Source organism: Nipponia nippon, unplaced genomic scaffold (assembly GCF_047370975.1).
Source record: "Nipponia nippon isolate SJK-2023a ecotype South Korea unplaced genomic scaffold, ASM4737097v1 scaffold_3, whole genome shotgun sequence".
Classification (NCBI taxonomy): domain Eukaryota; kingdom Metazoa; phylum Chordata; class Aves; order Pelecaniformes; family Threskiornithidae; genus Nipponia; species Nipponia nippon.
In genome coordinates this window covers 55,101,262-55,121,399 of record NW_028262347.1, presented here as the reverse complement: position 1 = coordinate 55,121,399, position 20,138 = coordinate 55,101,262, and the positions used below count along the sequence as shown (strand labels likewise).

At 46.2% G+C, this 20,138-nt stretch overlaps 1 protein-coding gene across 2 annotated transcripts in view; it reads left to right on the top strand.

The window, feature by feature from the left end:
• GRIN2B (glutamate ionotropic receptor NMDA type subunit 2B) overlaps positions 1-20,138 on the top strand; it is a 206,877-nt gene that overhangs the window by 17,649 nt on the left and 169,090 nt on the right. The window contains exons 2-3 of one of the 2 annotated variants that reach the window (XM_087767095.1): positions 6,058-6,187; positions 19,456-19,884. In XM_087767095.1, coding sequence (XP_087623221.1) covers positions 19,474-19,884 — 411 coding nt within the window. In that variant the 5' untranslated portion in view covers positions 6,058-6,187; positions 19,456-19,473. The remainder of the gene's footprint in view (positions 1-6,057; positions 6,188-19,455; positions 19,885-20,138) is intronic. The other variant, XM_087767094.1, reaches the window with a different exon arrangement.

Here is a 20,138-nt window from a genome sequence, read left to right as displayed (position 1 = left end):
ACTTATCAGGGGATGACACAGGCATCAGGAAACCAATCTTGTTTCAGCAAGATTTTGTATGATTTCATAGTCTTTAAAAGGTTGTTGAGCTTGTAAATGAGCCAGTGCTGTGGTGCTTTTTCCAGCAGAGTGTGGATTAGCTGGGTTTTTTTGCCCCTTTGGTGTGAATCTTTTCTGAGGTATGAAGTAGCTTAATTAGCTTTAAAAAAAAAACAACAAAAAAACCCAAACAAAAAACTCTGTGCAGTACTATATCTCCTCATTTTGACAGGCATGGTAAAATATCATGAAGCAAAAGCTTTTATCACAGTGTTTCTCATCCAGTTGTACTTAAGAAATCCTGCACATTTTTCATATAAAGTCCATTTTCAGATTCTAGGAGGATATTCTGTACCTGGAAATATTAGTTTATTAGTTTATTATTTCCTGATCTGTTTTTAAGACTGAGCACACTTCCAAGTGAAATGAAGAGGTGAGGATAAGAGACAGAGCTATGCACCTGTGCAGTATCTCAGCTGGTGGCTCCAGTCTCTCTGGGTGAATGGCTCTGTTGAGCCTGGTGTGAAGAGCATCCTAAACTTTTTCTTTTGTGATACCTGTTTGGAGGGCTGTTTGTAAAATAAATGCTTCAGCTTAGTTCCCTGTATGGCCGTGACTGTGTCCCAGTGACACAGCTAGCTCCTGGGCAATTTTAAGAGGGAGTTCAAAGAGTGACAGGAGCACAGGATCAGAGAAATGGGTTCTCGCTGTAAATTTGGAAGAGCACCTTTTAAGGCAAAGGCTGAAGCACTGCAGGCAAGTGCGGCTGTGCTGTCCTGGGCTACAGGAAAGACTAGTCTTGTGGTAAAGATAGGAGGCAGGTCAGCAGGGTCCCATATCTGACTTTTCCATGCATTGGTTCTTACTCAGTTAATAACAGCTGTGGTCAATAAAGTTGTTTCCCTTCCCTGCCCCAGCAGTTTGTTCCTGCACCAGTTCAGTGGTCTGGCAAACCCACCTTCATTGCTGGTTGAGGACAGTGTGTCAGGCTGTCGACTGGAGCGGCTGAAATGCAGGCACACGTCTCCTTGCTGCCTACAGGCAGTACCTTCTTGTGAGCATGGCAAGCTGGAGTGGGCCAAGTCTTAAACAATAGCAGGGTTTGTCAGAGCCCCTGAGCAAGCTGTTCAGCGTACCTGCTCATCCGTGAGCTGGAATGATGGACACACACACCATACAGCTGTATTCAAAGGTCACACTTTCTTTTGTGTTTTTTGAGGTGCCCTGAGACTTTTCAGTTGATGATACCATAGAAAAATACTTACTCTTTACTTGGTCTTGACTTTCAGAGCTCTACCCTTGGCATTCTTCAGTGGTTTGGCACTTACTAAAAGAAATAAAGCAAAAGCATCGTACAGAGCAGAAAAGCACTTTGCAAAGCATATTCTGATGAAGTCAGCTCCTTGAACAGCTGCGACAGGGACGAGGAAGCAGCCAGAAATACAGAAAGGGGAATATAATGGGAGATCTATGCTGGTGAATACAGGCCTATGATTGGGCCCCAGTCCTGTAAGATCTATGCCTAGAGAAGATCTCGCTGCCCAGTGCTGTGTTACCTGCGAAGTCCTCATCCCAGACTTTCAAGGCTTGGCAGCCAGTGTTGGATTTATAGATGTCCTGCATGACATGGGATTTTGGATACAGTCAAATCCCATGTCCTCTGTGAAACAAGTATGAGGCGTGTTGCTTTTCCCTGCGTTTCTGCCATGACTTTCCACTTCTTATGTATTTATTTCTATGTATTATCTTACTATGGGCTCATGCAGTTTATGACTTGTCAGTGCCAGTGCAGTGAGTCAACCCCATGCCCTGGACCTGTAGAGTCCTTGGGAAGAACTGCACTCCTGTTGCTGGTGTATTGGATGATGGTGAGAAACTTGGTCTGCAGCTTTCTACAGCAGAGTAGAATATTTCTACCTTTAAGTTACTTTTGGAAAATTTAAAATGTTACATTATACCTAAATAAATAAATACCTCCCCCTGCCCCAACACCTTCATTCTAGAAATGAGTTGGTTTGAACAATACAAAATGATTAAGAAGAAAGTCTGTTTCTTTCCCCAGAGTATTGCCTCCGAGTCAGAATGGAGTTGTACTTTGAAACTGCAGAAGCTTTGCCCAAACATAATCTTTTTCCTTTGCAAAGCTCCAAGGAGTGGCTGTTTGGGAGCACAAGCTCAGCTCAGGTGCCGGCTTAGGGACACCAGAGCTGACATGGACAGCAGTCGCTCTGAAGGTTGTGTGGGTAGAGTCAGCAAAGTGGGAGCCTGCACTGGATGTGCAAATGTATGCACATATATGCCCCTGCCAGCAGCTGGCTGTCCTGTCAGCCTCTCACTATGCTGCAGTACTGGCTAATGAGGTTTCCTACCCCAAACAGCTGCATACCTGTATGCACCCAGCCAGCCCTGCTGTGCTTTCATGTGCTGGCATTAGGAGGCACATATATAGGACATTCTGGCCTGCTTCATGCTTGACAGACAGTAGAAGCTGATTGCTGGAGGCAGCCTTTGGTCCGCTCGCAGATTGGCTTCAGGGATTACATGCAGGGAAGTGGCGGTCATTAGAACCGCAGCCTCAATGTACCACAGTTCTGTGTGACTTTATAGTGCTTGAGAGGCATAAACTGCATCGTATGAGATCCTTGCAGCAGTATGTTGTCATTTCTGAAGAAGACACTCAGCATATCCACCTTCCACTTGTCTCTAGCTTGCAGTGGGAGCCAAGGTACACAAGCTGTGTCTTTCCTGTAGCTTGTTGTTAATATCCATTGGCAACTTTTTTTTCCTGTGCAATGCTGCAGGTTGGAAAGGCTGATGGCACCCCAGGTGAATCACTATATGTTGATGTATTTACTTTACCTGTTGCTCTGGAGAAGCCTGAGATCCAGACGCTGAGGTTTTAACGGCTCCTTGCCAATCAGATTAAATATTTAGCAGCAATAGGTTCTGGGCATCACATTCCTGACAGTGTATTTCATGCATCATTTGCCGTAAACGTTAGGAGGTTTTTAGCTACTGCTTGCAAAGTAACTCTCTCTCTACTCTCTCTCTCACCCTTATCTCCTCTTTTCACCATCCTTCCCACTTTTCACTTTTGTTCTCATCTTCACTTTCTCTGCCCTGATGTTTCCTTCCCCTTAGCTTTTCCCCTGTTTCTTTGATCATTGTTCACTGGTGTGTGGTTGTGTACATTGCACCTGGAATGGACGTCGGCCTGTGATGGAGGGGTGGAGGCACTGACTGCATCTAACCGAGTATTCCTACCTCATCAGAAAAGCACGCACAACTAAAGGAGGGTGCAGGCTGATGGCCTTTTTCGGGAGTGGGTACCCCTTGACTCACGGAAGCATCCTGAGGACAAGGAAAGGGAAAGCATCTCTGTCATTCCTCTTCATGATGCAGCTCATCTGTCTGCAAGCACTATCTGTCTTGCTCTCGGCACATGCAACATCTGCTCTGGGACTGTGACTATGACTATGAGGCAGCCTTTTTCCATTTAGTCCCTTTCTGGCCAAAACCTTTTCAGGAGAAAAGTGCATGGGTTCAGTCATCCAACTGGAAGCATGGTCACATCCATCCCCACAGTGTCCACTTGTCCCACCAGTTGTGGGCTTGCTGTAGACTTCTGTGTCAGCTGTGCCCACACAGCTGGCTGATACACCCAGTGCTGGGATGAGGCCCATCAAAAACAAAAATCCAATGAATGTGGAAAAAAAACCAGGTGTATCTCTAGGTGAGGTTTCAGTATGTGATGGTATTTTCTGTACTGGCAGAGGGTTGTCTCCTGGGACACAGCAAGCAGTACAGAAGGGGCAAGGACCTTCCTCCACTTCCTTCAGTGTGCTAGACAATAGCAGCTTTCACTTGTACAAAGTAGTTGTCTGGTGATCATCCGAGTTTTCAGGCATGAAGGACATGGCCCTTTAGAGGGGCTGTGTGAAACAAGAATGATCACTGGCACTAGCGGTGGTTCTGGGCTGATACTGGGTTGGGAAGGGTAAAATCTCCTGGGTTAGTGAGCTCCGTAGGCAGGCTGGTGCACTGCGTGTTTTATGCTGCGGAGCCTTCTCTAGAGCTTGCTCTTCTCCTTTCATCCATTACTTGCAATGATTTGATGCTGTTCATTATAAGCTGTGGTCATTATAAGCTGAATGGCTTGATTCTTCATTACCCTGCTCCCTTGACTGTTTGGTATGTGCATCTTTTCCTCTGCTCTTGCTCCAAGCACGCTGCCTGCCTGACCATGTCGTTGCAGTCCCAGAGGATGTTCTCAGCGCCTCCATGTTCACCCTGTGTGATCGCTGCTCCACATTCCTGTTGTCTCACATCTCGGCCCCAACTGCTCCAGTGGTCCTGCTCTACCAGTCCAGGAGATGTTGATTAATGCCAGGGCCAGGTTTTCCGAGTGGGTTTCTCTCGCTGCTGTAACAAGTCTGAAGCCACCTGGTGAAACATCATCCTCTTCATTTCACATTTCTGTTGGCATGGGACATATCATCTGTTCATACCATCACTGCTGTTGCACGCACCAGTGTGGACTTGAGGACGTGAGGGAGACAGGACTGCCTCCTCAATAGCAGCTGCCAAAGGGGTGGCTGGGGAGGTGCATTGCTTTGAAAGCTGGAATGTGTGTGCTTGTGCACGAAGTTATTTTTGCTTATGAGAGAAGTGAGGGCCCTTTAGGTGGAGGGGAGAGTCAGATCACAGTGTCTAGAGAAGATAGCTCTTGTTTTGCTCTGCCGCAATAGGCAACCTTTTTGGCTGAGAGTCAGCTGGGATGGGGTATGGCAGGCCAGATGGGTTGAAGCAGGTACTGGGACATTTGGGAAGCTGCTTCAGCAGAGATAAGGAGTGAAAGACACCTGTAAATTCTGTAAAGCATAATAACTAGTGATGGGCAAACCAGCCTGCTTAATTTCTTGTTTTATTTCTCCCCCACCCCCCGCCATTGCTCTGGGCCCCTCCAGTCCATTCCCCTGCATCTGGCTTATTTCCCTACAGATGTCATCTTGGCAGTAACTCACGTCTGATCACCTCCCTTGGGGAATTTGTGCACTGCCTGAGTGCTTTTTCTTTCCCTAATGTCAGGGCACCTGTATTTTTTTTTTTTTTATGTATACTTTTAGGCAATTGCTCTTTACAAATAAATTAAAATTTTAGCAGTGGAGGAAGCTGTAAGGCAGATGAATCTGGAGAGGACGGTCCCTTAGCTGCATGCCAGGCCTGTGCAGGTAAATGAATCAGCTGGAGGGGCTGCACAGCTTGCCCACCAACTCACCTCAGCTCCAGGGCCAGGAGCTCAGCCGTGGTCCGATACGTCCTCTGACCTTTTTAATTAGGAAAAGAGGAGTGATAAATGGGTATTGCTTTTAGTCTTGCTGAAGTATCCCTGGCCTCTGGATGGGGTGGTGAGAGGGCTGTGCTAGGAATACAGTCAGGGAGGTGGTTTAGGGTCCCTGAAGCTTTGCAGGCTCAGAAGATAAAGGACAAACAAGAGGAAGGGGATCCCAGAGCAACACTGGGGCAATGTAGTCAGGTGATAATGCACACATGGCTTGTTTGTTCCAGCTTTTCTCTCTCTCTCCCGAGACAAATATCCCAGGGAGCATGGCAAGAGGTTGCTCTCTGGACATGTGCTGTGTTTATAGATTGTGAGCCCCCTCCCATGGCATCCAGTGCCTCACAAAGGTGTTAACACCTGTGCAAAGTGGGTTTAAAATGCTGCCACATCAGATCAGAGGGGCTTTACACCCCTCTGGCACAGGGGTAGTGGAAACACATAGTGCAAAGGCCTCCGGGAACTTTACTGTACTTTGGCATCTTCATATATATATAAAAATCAATGCAGCTGCATGCAAAAATGCCTCTTGGCTTGGAAATGAGGTCCTGTCACAGTATCATCCTGACCGGACACCAAAGCAGGAGGTGTGTCAGAGAGGCTTTGCAGGAAGCCAGCACGGCATCCAAGGACTGATTTTTTTTTTTTTTTTTTTTTTTTTTTTTTTTAATTGAAACCAGTGACCATGTGGGGCTGCGGTTCAACCCTGTGGCCTGGACCTGGCCTGGAGAAGTGTCAAAGCTGCGTATGAGGAGAAACAAGGAAACCCCAAAGTGAGCATAGCACCAGGAAGCTCCAGGGGGACAAGAGGTGTGTTCAAGGCAAAGTTTGGAGAGGCAGTTCATACAGGCAACTTGGTTTGCTTTCTCTACTTCATTTTAGGGGCTGGGTGATATTTGCAGCATATAATCTTTGGCTGTTCAGGATGTCAATATTGGTACTGTCATATACAAATAAGGATGAGACCTAGCTAAAGACTGCAGCCTGTTGCTAACTGAATGCTTTAACTGGGTGGTTATATGACACTATAACCTCAGGATTGTACAAAAGCCCTTCACAAAACAGGACTGGCATCTCAGTGCTAGTCTAGCACTTCAGGATGGGCAGTGTGAAAAGAGCCTTGCCACCATATCCATTAAACCCCCACCTCCTGGCTAAGTGGCATCTCTGCCTCCACCCCAGAAACAGCTCTCAGGAGAGAGAGCAGCGGCTCTGTGCCAGGGGCTGACCCTTGGTGGGGCAGCAAGGTTTGGGTTTCTCTCTTGGAAGCTGATTTCCTACAAGGACCGGCCTGGATGTAAAAGGGATGCAACTTGAATGTTGTCTCCACCTTTTTCTCTTTTTTTTTCCCTTTCTTATTTTTTTTTTTCCCCCAAGGCTGTTCTTGAGTTTTCCTGTTTTCAGAAATACAGGGATTTAGTGCCTTTAGGAACTCGTGGCATTTCAGATATGGCAGGAAAGGGGTAACTAGCCATCCTGCAAAGAGCTCCTTCTCCCACCCGATTTCCTTGTTCAAAGAAACGCAGCTCTGTCAGCTGGTCCAAGATGAGATGGAGTGCATATATACTAATTTTATATATATAAACAGCAATAATAAATACATACATATTTACATACGAATAAATATATATATAGTGTGTGTATATATATTAAAAAAAATACATATACACACCCCCTCATTTTACTTTATACTTAATTCTGGAGTGGGGACACACTTGTCTTTCGACATTGTCCCATGGCAGTGTAACCCAGGAAATGATGGGAACTGGAAGAAGAATTTGAGTTGGGGTGGACTACAACATCTTTTCTCTTGACTCCAGGACTACTCCAGTCTTTACTGACTGTCTCTGGTCAACAAAAAATCCCCCAAAGCAGAGCAGTTCCTCTCTATAAACTCATCAATGACAACAGATATCCTGTGGCTGCCAGCACCCCTTGAAACCCCTTGTGTTTCTCCACGGGTCTTGCTCAGGTGCTCAGCAGGCACAGTGCAGCGTAGTTTGTGAAGTCTGACAGAATCACAGGGCAATAGGCTGCAAGCAGGTTTTCCAGGCAGGGGGATGTTCGGAGGTAGAAATGTAGTTTTAGTCTGAACTTTGGCAAAATTTCCTCTTTCTCCCTGCAAATATTGGGAAACCACAAGTTCAGAGGAACCGATAAAAGGGAACTGCGGTGAAACTGTCAAAGCTATTAGTTTCCTCCCCTGGCTCCCAGGGCTTGTAGGGTTTGCAGCTGTGGGTTTGGCCTGAGGCTGAGGGCCCTCAGAATTACATCTGAAGACTTCTCGATGAATCCCAGATTTCTGGCACCTCTGACAAGGTAGCCCCAACCAGGACTCTCATGGTCCCCAGGATCCCTGCTGTAAGACCGGGATTTTTTTTTTAGGAGGTAACCAGAGCTCCTAGGACTTTCTGGCCGTGCTATAAAAGCCTGGGGACTCTGGTCTGCCAACCTTCCCCAGATCTGTTTAAACCCAGGGTTCAAGGGTCTCCACTGCTGAGACCCATGGCAAGGAGATCTTGTATTTTGAGTTTCTGTAAGTGAATTAAGACGGCACTGAAATTTACATTTCCACTGTCCAAGAGTTCCACTGCTGGAACCAGACTCCCTGGATCAATGGCAGACCCACAGGGCAGATCTCTTGATGAAACAGGAGGTTTCCAGGTCTGGATTAAAATTGCCAGATGGATGGGGCCTGGTGCTCAGAGGAGCTGCACCTCTAGCCCAGACCCTGGAGGCTGGCTGCCTGCTGCAGCTCTGCCTCGCTCTCCAAAGGTCTGCATTGCTCTTGCTCTTCCTTGCCAGCAAGGAAGCTGCTTTGGAGTAGGTGAAAATGTGTCACAAGTTGAGATATTTTCATGAGAATAGGCTTAACAAACGAGCATTTGCTGACAACATGTTGTTTCATCAGAAACTACTGATCAGCAGTATTTTGCAGTTTGAGTCAATGTGGCAAAGTCGATATTGAATATCAGGGATTTTGCTTGGAAACTGACAACTATTTATGGTATTACAGCAATTCCTTTCTCTCTGCTCCTAGCTAAACTAGGATTTATTGTCCTGAAGATCTTGGACATACAGGTTTTAATACACTCTCTTGGGATCCTGTGAGTAATGTTGGGTATGATCTCACAAGAAGACATTGCTGCTTTTAGGGAAGTGGGATGGAAAGCAATAATAATAATCTCAGCTCCTGTAGTGTCCATCACTTGAGAGCCAAAAGGACTTTAAATGCCATAAATAATTAAATCTTCTAACTCTAGGAAGCAGAGAAGATGCATCTCCATCTTTCTGATGAGGAGAATAAGGTGAAGGGTGAGGAACAAAACAATGGTGTTTACACTTTCAAAAAATGCTTATTGATTTTAGATGGTGGTATAAGACTTCACCTGTTGTGGTTTGCTCCTTCCATGCTTTCAAGATTTAAACCCAGATACCTAACAGTGTGAATACAAGTGAGCTAAGAGGTACCAAGGATGGACCAAAAATATAACAGTGCTTCAAGTGAGGAATGGAATGACTGTGGAGGACAAAAAATGGATAAGTGATGGATGGAGAAAGCTGAGAAGGGCAATAGATTAGGGCATATATTGTAGCTTGAAGGAAGTTCATGGAGAATATTGAAATTCTGGATTTTCTTTTATACTAAGGCCTCTTATGCTGTTTTAAAAGTGTAAACTGACCTTAAAGCATAAGTAACTCACGGCTACACTTTGTTCATAGTATTGATTTTTATTTACTGGTAGGATATTCTTTATTGTGACAATTGTCTGGTTTTGGTGGTTGTTCTTTCTTACCCTTGCTACTAATGCTTTTTTTCCTCTGCTGCAAGCGTAAGCTATAGTGACTTTTGTGTAAATGAGATGTGGCCCAAGGGGGCTGAGCTGCACTCTGAGGAAGCCAGTGGTGGACCTGGGCTGGGAGGAGGCATGGGCTTGTACCTCCTCGTATGCATTGGCTGGCATATGGAGGAATGAACAGCTAGGCAAGTTACTGGGAAAGGTGGCTGAAGCAGCCAGCATGAATGAATTTGAGAGGCTGGAGAAAACAGAGAGCAGAGGAAAAAAATGCATGGAAATGGCATTCAGCTGAGCCAAATCTAATCTGTTTGCTTGTGCTGGATTGGGCCTTCCCGCTCCTGTCCCTGAAGCATCAACAGCCAGTGACTAGCCGTGGTCCAGATGTGGCTTTGCCTGTGTATGTTTCTGTCATTGCAACTCCATAAATATGATCGAGTGCTGAGCAGAAGGAGAGGTCAGTGGCTGCTGGCCTGGGTCCCTCCAGCTGGGAAAGCTTTCTGGACGCTATTGATTGAAGGTCTTGCTAAGACGAATTGGCCCTGACCTGTCATACAATCGCAGGAACAGCATGGTCTGGTGCACAGCACTAATGTACTGTGAAAGCATATTGTATCCAGCAGCTTGATGGCTGGTGCCTTACTGGTCATTGAACTCAGGGAGAGAAAGATAGGGAAAGGGGAGAGTGTTGGGTGGGGAGAGTAAAGAGGGAGAGGAGAAGAAAAATGAGACCACTAAACAAAATTCCTAATTTGCAGTTGTCAATTCTCCCTTCATCCTGGCCTTAGTATTTATTGTATGGATCAAGTTTTTCTAAAGGATGAGTGTTTTTTGGGATGCTTCTGGGTTCAGAGGGTACAACTCCAAACACCTTAAATGGCACTGTTTTTGGTGTCACAGATTGGGTTTCCCTTGTTATTTCTTCTAGGTAGATTTTGTTTTATTTTTCTATAAATAGTGATAACAGGAACATAAAAGTCCTTTACCGAGGATCAGAGTGGGGAAAAAGGGAAGGGACAAGGGACAGGCAGTTACAAGGAAGGAGACTCACAACAATGTTTTCTGGGTACTCATCCATCATTTCTAGTGGTCTGACCAGAGCCAGCTTTTGACCCCTCTTGGCTCTGATGGCCGTGGCATGCCTTTTTGCCCATGCTAGAAACGCCTCTTGGTGCCTCTCGATTCCAGATTAATCCCCTGTCTCATTTCATGAGTAAGGCTGGCATTCTCATGGAGTCCCTTGGTGACTAAACCCCATTTTCCAAAATGCTGCATACCAGCGGAAATCAAGAGGTCATGAGGCTCCTGAGGGATGCTGGTGGTTTGCAAACCATGGCCCATCAGTGTCCGTAGTACTGCGTCTTTGCCCTGGACCAGCTCGTAGGATGCATCTCCCTCTCTCCACCCTGCTGCCTCTACTTAGCAGCTACTTTGCCCCCCTCACATCTTGATGTTTTGGGCATCGAGCTGCCTCCTCTGGCATTTCTGCTGTCTGTAACATCTTTACGAAGGCTTGATCAGGTCTGGTGAGCTCTGGCACTCTGCTTAGGGCCGTTCAAGATGTGCTGTAACGGTGCCACAATGAGCAGAGGCAGTGCAGTGAGTTTCCCTTGGCTTGTCCTTGCTGCATTGGCTGCAAGACTGAAACATGTACCCATGAAGGTCTTTCCTAAGGGACAGGCAGGTTTATGTTTTAAAGCTTTATCCTGTGTCATACATCATATCTGAAGAGACTGGCAGCAAACTGGATGGCTGTATCCAGAGTGCAGATGTAGTTTAAGGCAGTCTCCATTTGGTTCAGATGCCCTTTTTGGGATTCTTGGTATTGTAGAAGAAGGAATCACTCAATTTCTGCCTAAAAAAAGAAAAATCATATTTTCTTTCCCACTTATGGTATGTTTTAAGAAACCTTTGTAATTTGGCTTTTACAGTGTTTACATTTGGCATCCGAAGAACTTAAGACTGTCTCTTAATGTGAGACTTTGAGTAACCCATGGGATTTCAGCACTGGTGTGGCATTTGGCAGCTGCCTTCAGAAGACAGTGTAGTCTCTGTATGCCTGCTCTGTTTTCCCTTTAAGGAAATGATGCAGGGAATGAACAGGTACTGAGTGAGGTGCCTGAGAGTCTGGGGAATGGGAAAGTCCTTCCACCCTTGGAAGTAAAAATTCTCCTCATTTTTTTAATTTTGAAATTCAATACAACAATCTGCCAATGCACAAAATGCAGAGTTGATTAAGGTTGAATAGAAAACCTCAAATTAATACAGCAAATAATGAGAAATGCAGAGGATGTGCTTCTCCAAACCATCCAACTGAAGTTAAATGTGTGTTTCTCATGGATATTCATGGATCAGAGGTATTTAAATCCCGAGCTTCTGGAAATCACAGTCTTGAAAGTCCTCATGTTATTAATATGCTGGTGATTCCTGCTTGGAAATGAAATCTGGAAGTGGAGAATTAAGGAAGGAAGGGATTGCAGCATGGATTACCAAATTGTTCCAGTTTGATTTAATTGGCAAAATCAGTGTTACTCTGGTGCAGCGTTCTGCTGCCTGTTAAACCTAGTCTTGCACTTCAGGAGGCAGAGCTGCTTTCAACCATGCTGAAATCCCTTTGGAGGGGCCATGTGCACACAGCGACACATCCCTTTTTTTGGATGATCTCCCTCTGAGCTTGGATCCGGTTCTGAGATGGGGCAGACAACAGTCGGAAGTCAGAAATGGTGCATGTCTCGTAAGCTTTGAAACCCTTGTTTAAAATGGAGCATGCACGGAGCGACAGCTGTGGCAACTGAACCCTCCAGGTGGCGAGGATATTTCAGTCTCTGGCAGGGAGGGCCTGTCTCATCCCTCTAAACTTGTCCAAGTGGAATGCTGCAGGGGGGTGAGATCCTGGCAGGGGAACGGTGGCTCCAGCCCGGCTCCGCAAGCCAGGCTCACAGAGGGTGATGGCCGTGCCAAGCCTCTATGCCCTGGCATTTAGAAGTTGGCACTGGGCAATGCCAGACTGACCTGCTGTCTCGCTTAATGGCTTTTGTGTGTGTGACACTGACTCCCGCAGCTCTGCACGTGTGTGCCAGCTTGGGTAAGCAGGTCAGACTCGCTCCTGCTCTCCCTTGCCCAGCCATTACCTTCATTCTCCCTCGGTCATCCTGCTGAGGACCCAAGGGGACGCAGCTTACGAGGAGGGATGAACACAGCTGAACTTCTGCTGCAGCAGAGGAAAGTCCCAAGGGGTGATCAGATAACCATCTACAAGCGTTTTCAGGGTGGAAACAGTGAGTTGAGAAGGAGAAAGTGTTTAGGCTGAATGAAGGAGATATTATTAAAGTAACAGGATAGCTGAGCAAAGCGAAAATTTAGGCTGAGTTTAGGGAAACGTTTCTAAATGTGAGCCTTGGAGCAGTCTCCTAGCAGTGGTAATCCTATTGTTTGAGTCGTTTCAGAGCAGGTAGGGTGCTAAAGCAGATGCCGTAGACACCAATCCTGAAGTGTCTGGGGGAAGGGCAAGACTACTAAGCAGAGGATTTTAATTTGTAATTTCCATGAATCACTTGGTATTGGTCTCAACAGAAGCTTGCAGGCTGTGGCTGTATCAGCTATCACCCGTGATATGTAAAATATGTGGGTGGGAAGAAGTGGGAAGGACAGTGGGAACTTACCCTTGGGCAAGCTTACAATAATGAGACATAGTTCTTCATCTGTTGGGAATGATATGGGTCTAATTGATGATCAAAGCGTTCTTTGTACCGCCTTAAGTGTAGGGAGAGAATTGCTCTTCTCTTTTGCATGGGGCAGAAAAAGGGGAAGCACTTTTTCACCTTATCCTTGGATAGACCTGTTGGATAGACAGAGGCACACTAGCCGTCAGAGACGGGGAGGAATGAATATGTGATATATAGGATGAATCTGACACTGCCTAAGCCAGGGAGGAGTTTGTACCTGGTTTAATAAAGAAAGAACAGCATCAAAGTAAATAAATAGAGAATAGAATTAAACATACGTGCTACTTTCCTCCCAGTGCCCATGGAAGGAAAGCTAACTGTGAGGCAATGAGAGAGCTCCAAGGGCTTTGAAGGCTTTGGCTGGGGGTGCGTAATACATTCCCCAAAAGAAAAAGGCTGACTTGGGAGAAATAAGGGAAAAGAAGAAGCATTTTGTAAGTTAGATAGAAATGAATCTGTGGGACATTACAGGCATGGACAAATGTACATGTTGGAGGGGGAGTGGTTGTGAAGAGCAGAAAGAAGACCTGCCCAAAAGGCCTTGGAGAAATGTTTCTACCACTGCCATAGGAACATTTATATATCAGAATGAGAATATAAGTGATGTTCAGAGCTAGTTAAAATAAACTAAACTGCACCAGTTTTCACCTAAAACTACTGAAATGCCCCTGGGGGGCTGTTTACCCAGTGTCACCATAATGAACCATTTTGGTCCAGGTGCTGGATTGCTCTTGCATTCATCACTGTGCATGGCATCTTCTGATCTCTCTAGTCTCTGCCATTTTCCTACTCTGAATGTATGAAGATTTTCCTGCAGCATCATTCATTCTGTTTATCAGCACCTGAAGTGTGCAGGCACTTCCAAGACACATTAATCGTGCCCCAGATCCATCCCCCTCTTCTTTGTCTCTGTTTACAAAATTCCTGGAACAACAGGGCTGTGAGCCAGAAGAAGATTTATGGGCACTTAAGTCACCTACCTGGTAAGCAGTAATATGGGGAACAGCAGCGCAAGAGCTGTCAGCGTACAAAAAGCCTGGACTGAAGGTGTGGTAGGACAATGGTTAAAGCACTGTTAGAACATGAGGAATGCTTCTTCAGAGGTGTACAATATGCAGTGTGTCTGGATTGGGGAGATGGCAGTAACCATGAGAATGGGAGATTGTCCTAAGCTGAAACTGGATTGCCAAAAATCAGGGAGTTGGAGAAACTTAGGTGTAAATTATGGTGTGATTTATAGCCTTAAGCCCCAGCTCTTAGGAGTAACAGTTTATGGGGGTGCAATCAGTCCTGCCCCTTTCTTCACATGGGTCGTCTTAGCTCCTGCAGTTTACCTGTAAGGCACATAGACAAAAAGATTAAATATGCACCAGTCTTCTGCAGTTCGTAAACACAGAAATAGTGTTCTTCTTTGGTCTGGACACACAGGTATTTCCTTGCCAGACAGCTCAGGAGCATATCTAGTGTAATGTTAACTTCCTTACAGCTTCTAGTGCACTTGCTGTTCCCTGGTGGTGGCACAAAAGCACCTTCCAGCTTTGTAGAGTATCTCACAGGTGAGACAGATTTCTTCCTACCCCCAACTAGGGCCTGAAACACAAGCATTGCTTTTTGATTCATTGTCTGATACTGCTCAAACTGCTTGAGAAACGAAGCCAGTGTGAATTAAGATGCTGTCAAAGATGAGCAAATACTGAAGAATGTGGTAACACTGACGGCTAACACTGGGGCTGGCAGGATATCTGTCTCTAGGTAGTAGTGGAACTCAGGATGCTGGTGAGTCCTAGAATTGGGCTAGTGATCAGGGATGAGAGTAAGGCTGGGAATTAGCATTGCAGTTGGTGCAGATGCAAAATTAGCTGTTGAATTCAGATTCTGTGGCTTGAAGTCCTCTAACTGGTGCTGGGACCTCATCAGAGCTCCCAGTGAGCAGAGCCTGGAAGGCACTGGGATATGAACTTCCACATGGCCCTCCAGGGAATTACAGGAGAGGGAAGCTGGAGGTAGGCGATGCTCTTCTTCTGCCAGTATGGAGCCAATGTCCCTGTGAAGTTCCCTTTGCTGGTGGCTAGTGCATGCTGTTCAGCCTCCTGTCCCAAGCATTGTCTTCCTTCTAATTAGGAAAGCTGCCTTCAAGAGAGCTTTTTGTCTGGCACTGCAGTATTACAGGACTTCCTTTCCTCTTGCTGTCTTGAGCTTGGAGATAGGGTTTGAGGGGCCTGCAAATACCCTCCCAAGGGGCTATTGTGCAAGGCCGCCCAGCTGGCACAGTTACAGCAGAAAGAGGTACCAGCATTGGCACACCTCTTGGGACCAGCCCATGTTCTGCCTCAGTTTCTTCATCCGACCTGAAGATTGTGTATCTTTGCTGTACACTGCCTGAGTAGTACTTTATTTACAGTTAGCCCTGTTGAATGCATAGTGACCTATTTGTGTACTTTCTGTATTTTGAAATATTGTCCAGAAATATCTCTAAATGCTGAGCTGTATTTTGCCTGTGCAGCCTAATAGTTTTCTATTAATACTTATCTTAGATCTGATCCACATAAAAATGCAGTGTCAAATAAGGTTCTCATGATATTTTTAAGCAATCTAACCTTTGGTCCTGGCCAAATTCCAATCTGAATAATTACTGTCTGACTACCTACGTTCCTCTTGCATTTTCAATTGGAGAAGTTAGCTATCCCTTCCCATTTTAACAGTGATTGTGTAACATTGCTCTGCAGCGCTAAGTAGATGCTGCATTCCTCTACAATGGTGGATATGTTTTATTGGTAAGTAAAATGAGATTATAGTGGTATAATGGTTTTACAGGCATGTTTATACCTAAATATAGATATGTCTGTAAAACCACTTTGTCTAATGGCCCTGTCATATATTATTTTCCAGGGAGTAAGGGGCAATATAATAGTGTGGAGTAATGTATAAAGGATTTTACTTGCCAGACCAGAGTTTGGTATTTGCTAAATTGTTTTGGAGTGGCAAAATCACAGAAAAGACTCCAAACACTGTGTTCCCCCACACCCCCACCAAGGGAAAAACCTGCTCATGTAAAATACTCTGTAATAAAATATACTGGCACATTTTTAAAATCATTCTTGACTGCTGAAATTAGACTCTAGCGATATTAAAGTTACTTGAAACAACTAAGAGCAAATGCCCTGTTTTACAACTACAGCCTTGTCAGGTGCTTGTGAATTTCTCCATGTGTATTTGCAAATACTCACTGGAAACAAGAACACTACTCAGGAGGAGGTCTGCATGCTGCCTCCAGTGCTTCCTTGATTGGGTGCCTCAAACTTTTGCACTTGAACAGTGTCGAAATTAATGGATAAAACTTGCTGCTGTGTATGCAAAACCACATTTTCACAATAGTTCTGGGGTCACCTTAACCTGATAAGTCGTCTGTGCTGGTTCACCCCTGCCTCTCGTCTACTAGCACACATTCAAAAGGGGCTTGTAGTGAGCCAGACCACAGGAGGAAAGAGAGGTGGGGTTGGTGCTGGGATGTCTGTCCCTTTCTCAAACAGCTGGCACTTGCATGTGAGCAGAAGTGTGGATAGTGGCTACTGCTTGTGAGCAGAAGTCACCCCCAAGTTGGATAGGGAAGGGATTGTAAGCACCGTGAACACCCCTGTTGCAGTCTTTGAGCAGCTCAGCTCTGCGCTGTGAACCTGCTTGCTGCTGCCTTACGGGAGTGCGCTGGGGCTGAATGGCAGAGGCTACCCCTCAGCTAACAGGATGCCACCAGCCCTGGGTTGGGTGTAATTTATTGGAGTTCCCCTGTCTTATCACGTTCCTGGGTCCCGTCCTACCAGGGAGCCCAGCCTAGACCTGGTTCCTCCTTATTATCTCAGAAGGACACTGGTCCCCGCCATGCAGACTCCCTGTGGAGCACCTGAAACACATCATGAGCATGACAGAAGCGTTATGCGTGAGAGATGGAGGGAGAAGTGTCTTGGGTGGTACAACACGGGCTACCTAAGCATTGCTATGCCTGAACCAGCTCATGGCTGAGGATCCAAATTGGAGATGTCAGGTTGGCTGTGGAGGCAATGATGACCTGCTCTTTGCATTAGCCTCTTCCTAGCCCCGGCTGCTCCCTGCGTATCTGGTCAAAGCCTGAGGATCTGGCACTGTACAGGCAACTCCATCATCTTGTGTTGAATGGAAGAATCTCCCTTGGGGGCATGAGCTAGACACCCAGCAGATTGGCACCTAAGTGCTCTTCAGGATCTGGGCTCTTTTCTGCTGCTTGGAGGTAAATGCTAGAGATTTATTGGCTTTGATGCAGGTGAAGAGAAGGAAATGGGTTTCTTGGCCGGCATTTTTCCCAGTAGAAGTCTGTGTTTGGGCATGAAGGCAGACAGCTGCCACGATCACCTGCACAGCTCCTGCATTGCTGCTATCCGAGCCCTGGGTTGGAAGGTCCTGTAAAGTATTCCTGGTCGGAGTGGGGCTGGGAAAAACCTACACTCTGCTCCCTGGGCATCACAGCTAGCCATTGCCTAACCAAGCGTAATATACTATGTGAGGCTATGCAGAGGGATCGCAGGAGACATATTTTAAAAAGAACAAATATAGCATTAAAGTGAGTGAGCAAGAGAGTGAGAGACAGAGAGCGTATAGAGTGCATTAAAGTTAATAAAGCATTGCAGGAGTGGGGACTGCATTTCACTGTGAAGGAATCTAATTTAGTGACTCGTAATTGGAGGATAACAGTCCTGCTGGAACGAAGTTAGCTGTTCATTTTGCCAAACTCTCAAAGTCTCTTGGTTCTCCTTGTGAGCATCTCTCAGAAAGTGGATCCGTCAGAGAGTTCAGAATCGATTGGCGCTTCACACCCGTGGTCCCTTCCAGCCTCCTAAGTGCATTTGGTTGCTCCGGTGCATATTTATTATCTATTCTTTTATCTGCTTATTTATCTGGTAATATCAATGCAGGATATGTTCTCTTTGCTTAGCATGGCAATGAGGGAGCAGGTGCTGAGCCTACGTGTTCTCCTGGGTAGGGCAAGATGGGGCCCCTTGCATCCTTTCCTTAGGGGTGGCTGGTGTTAGGTAGGGCTGTTGGATGGACTTCTAGTTTACCCAAAGTCTTGCCAGTATTGTTCCTGCTGCCGTGGCTTTCTGTTCATTTGATAGAGGTATGTGCAGCAGCTAACAGTATGGAAGGGTCCAGTTTCCGGACCCTCAAGACGAGAGGTGTAGTGCAAAGCAGCGCAGGGCTGGTGTATTTATTCCAAGCGTGCCTGGCTGCTGAAGAAGAGAGTTATGGGCATGAATAGCTGAGCAGGACCTTTTGCACTGAGGGAGAGTTGTCTGTAGTTTGAAATGCCTGAAATCTCCTTGGAACAGCAGCGTGGCCCTGGGTGGGCACACTGAGCAGTGCTGCCTCCCGCAGGGGTGATGGGCAGCTGGGGGGATGCTGCTCTGTTTTTGTCCCCAGACCAGGGTGGGTTCTGATATTTACACTGCACAGGTGCTGCAAGGATTAATTCGTTAGTGTTTGTAAAGTGCCTTGAGAATGAAAAGTGCTGTGGAAATGTGAACTATTATTAAAATGAGACTGAATAAAGAAAGAGCTAGGAACAATCCTGCAGGGAACAGTCCCACTCAGGCAGGGGCTGGAGGGGTGACCTCATCGGGTTTTTCCATTTCTACTGTTATGATTACAAAATAAAGTAGACATGTTCAGGGAGAAGATTCGTGTAACATCCCTGGCTGTAGTCGCTGAGGGTGAACCTTTGTAAGCTCTGTGAGTCTTTCTGCTGCTGGGCAAAAATAGCTGTCATATGGGCTTGGAGGGAATGTCTTCCTCACACTACGCCAATCCAGTTTTGGCCACAACCACTGGGAAATTTTGTATTCCTGGCTTTTTAAAAAGAAATGAACCTTGTATAGGTGAAAGGCATATGGCTGACTGTACTACAGACTGGAGCTGTGTGTGTCCTGGTGGTAGGAAGGTTGTATGCAACGAGTACACACATACATATACATCCAATGGCCTTGCCCATTTGTCCTCACTTTATTCTGGAGGGGCTGTGCTGAGAAAGTAAAAGGGAGTCCTTATATGCCTGGTCCCTTCAGCCTCCCTGCCTATACCTCCAGCAGAAGGCCAAACTGATTACAAGCACCAGTAATTCCTTTGTGTTGAGGGTGAGCACTTAGACATGGGCTTGACATAAGCAATTAGTTTCACAAAGACAGCCGATCAGCCGTCAAAGGACAATTCTCTATCACTTTTGACTTGGGTCTCAGAGTGACATGGGACCTGAGAGATGATGTGATCCCTTTTTCTGCTGACAGCTGTTCTCTGAAGTGACTCCAAACTCTGAAGTAGAGACTGGACTGGTCTGACCACCCTGAATTTAACAGAGCCCTGAATGTAGTCAAAGGGCTGGGCATCAGGCAAGAAGGACTGGTGAAGAAGGGCTAGTGGCTGAGGAATATCAATGGATCTGCCTTGAAGGCTGAGTGCATGATTGACTTGTCAATTAATCACTTTCCCTTTCTCTTGCTTTCCCCCTTTCCTTTTTTTTTTCTTCCTCACTCAGGGAGTGTAAGAGCCGAAGATGAGGCCCAGGGTGGAGTGCTATTCTCCAAGGTTTTGGCTGGTGCTGGCAGTCCTCGCTACAACAGGGAGTGGGGCCCATGCCCAGAAAAGCCACCCGAGCATTGGCATTGCGGTCATCCTGGTGGGGACCTCAGACGAAGTGGCCATCAAAGATGCCCACGAGAAAGATGACTTCCACCACCTCTCAGTGGTGCCTCGGGTGGAGCTGGTGGCCATGAATGAGACAGATCCCAAGAGCATCATCACCCGCATCTGTGACCTCATGTCAGACCGGAAGATTCAAGGGGTAGTATTTGCTGATGACACAGACCAGGAAGCCATTGCCCAGATCCTGGACTTCATCTCTGCCCAGACCCTCACTCCCATCCTGGGCATCCATGGAGGCTCCTCTATGATCATGGCAGATAAGGTAAATTTGAGCTTCCTTCTATTGCAGACCTGCAGATCGAAACTTAAAACAGAAAGGAATATCTTATTCTGTGATCCTCAGGTGTAGTCTCATGGGGCCGAAGGGTTGGGGGATTAGAGAGTCTCAGATTCAAAGAGAGATTAAAAGAGCTAACTGTGTGTAGCACTGCTGAGAAGAGCCTATTAATCATGTGGAATTATCTGCAACAGAGAAAAACTGAGGAGGGAAAGGAGCAGGTAGAAGAGAGCTGCGAA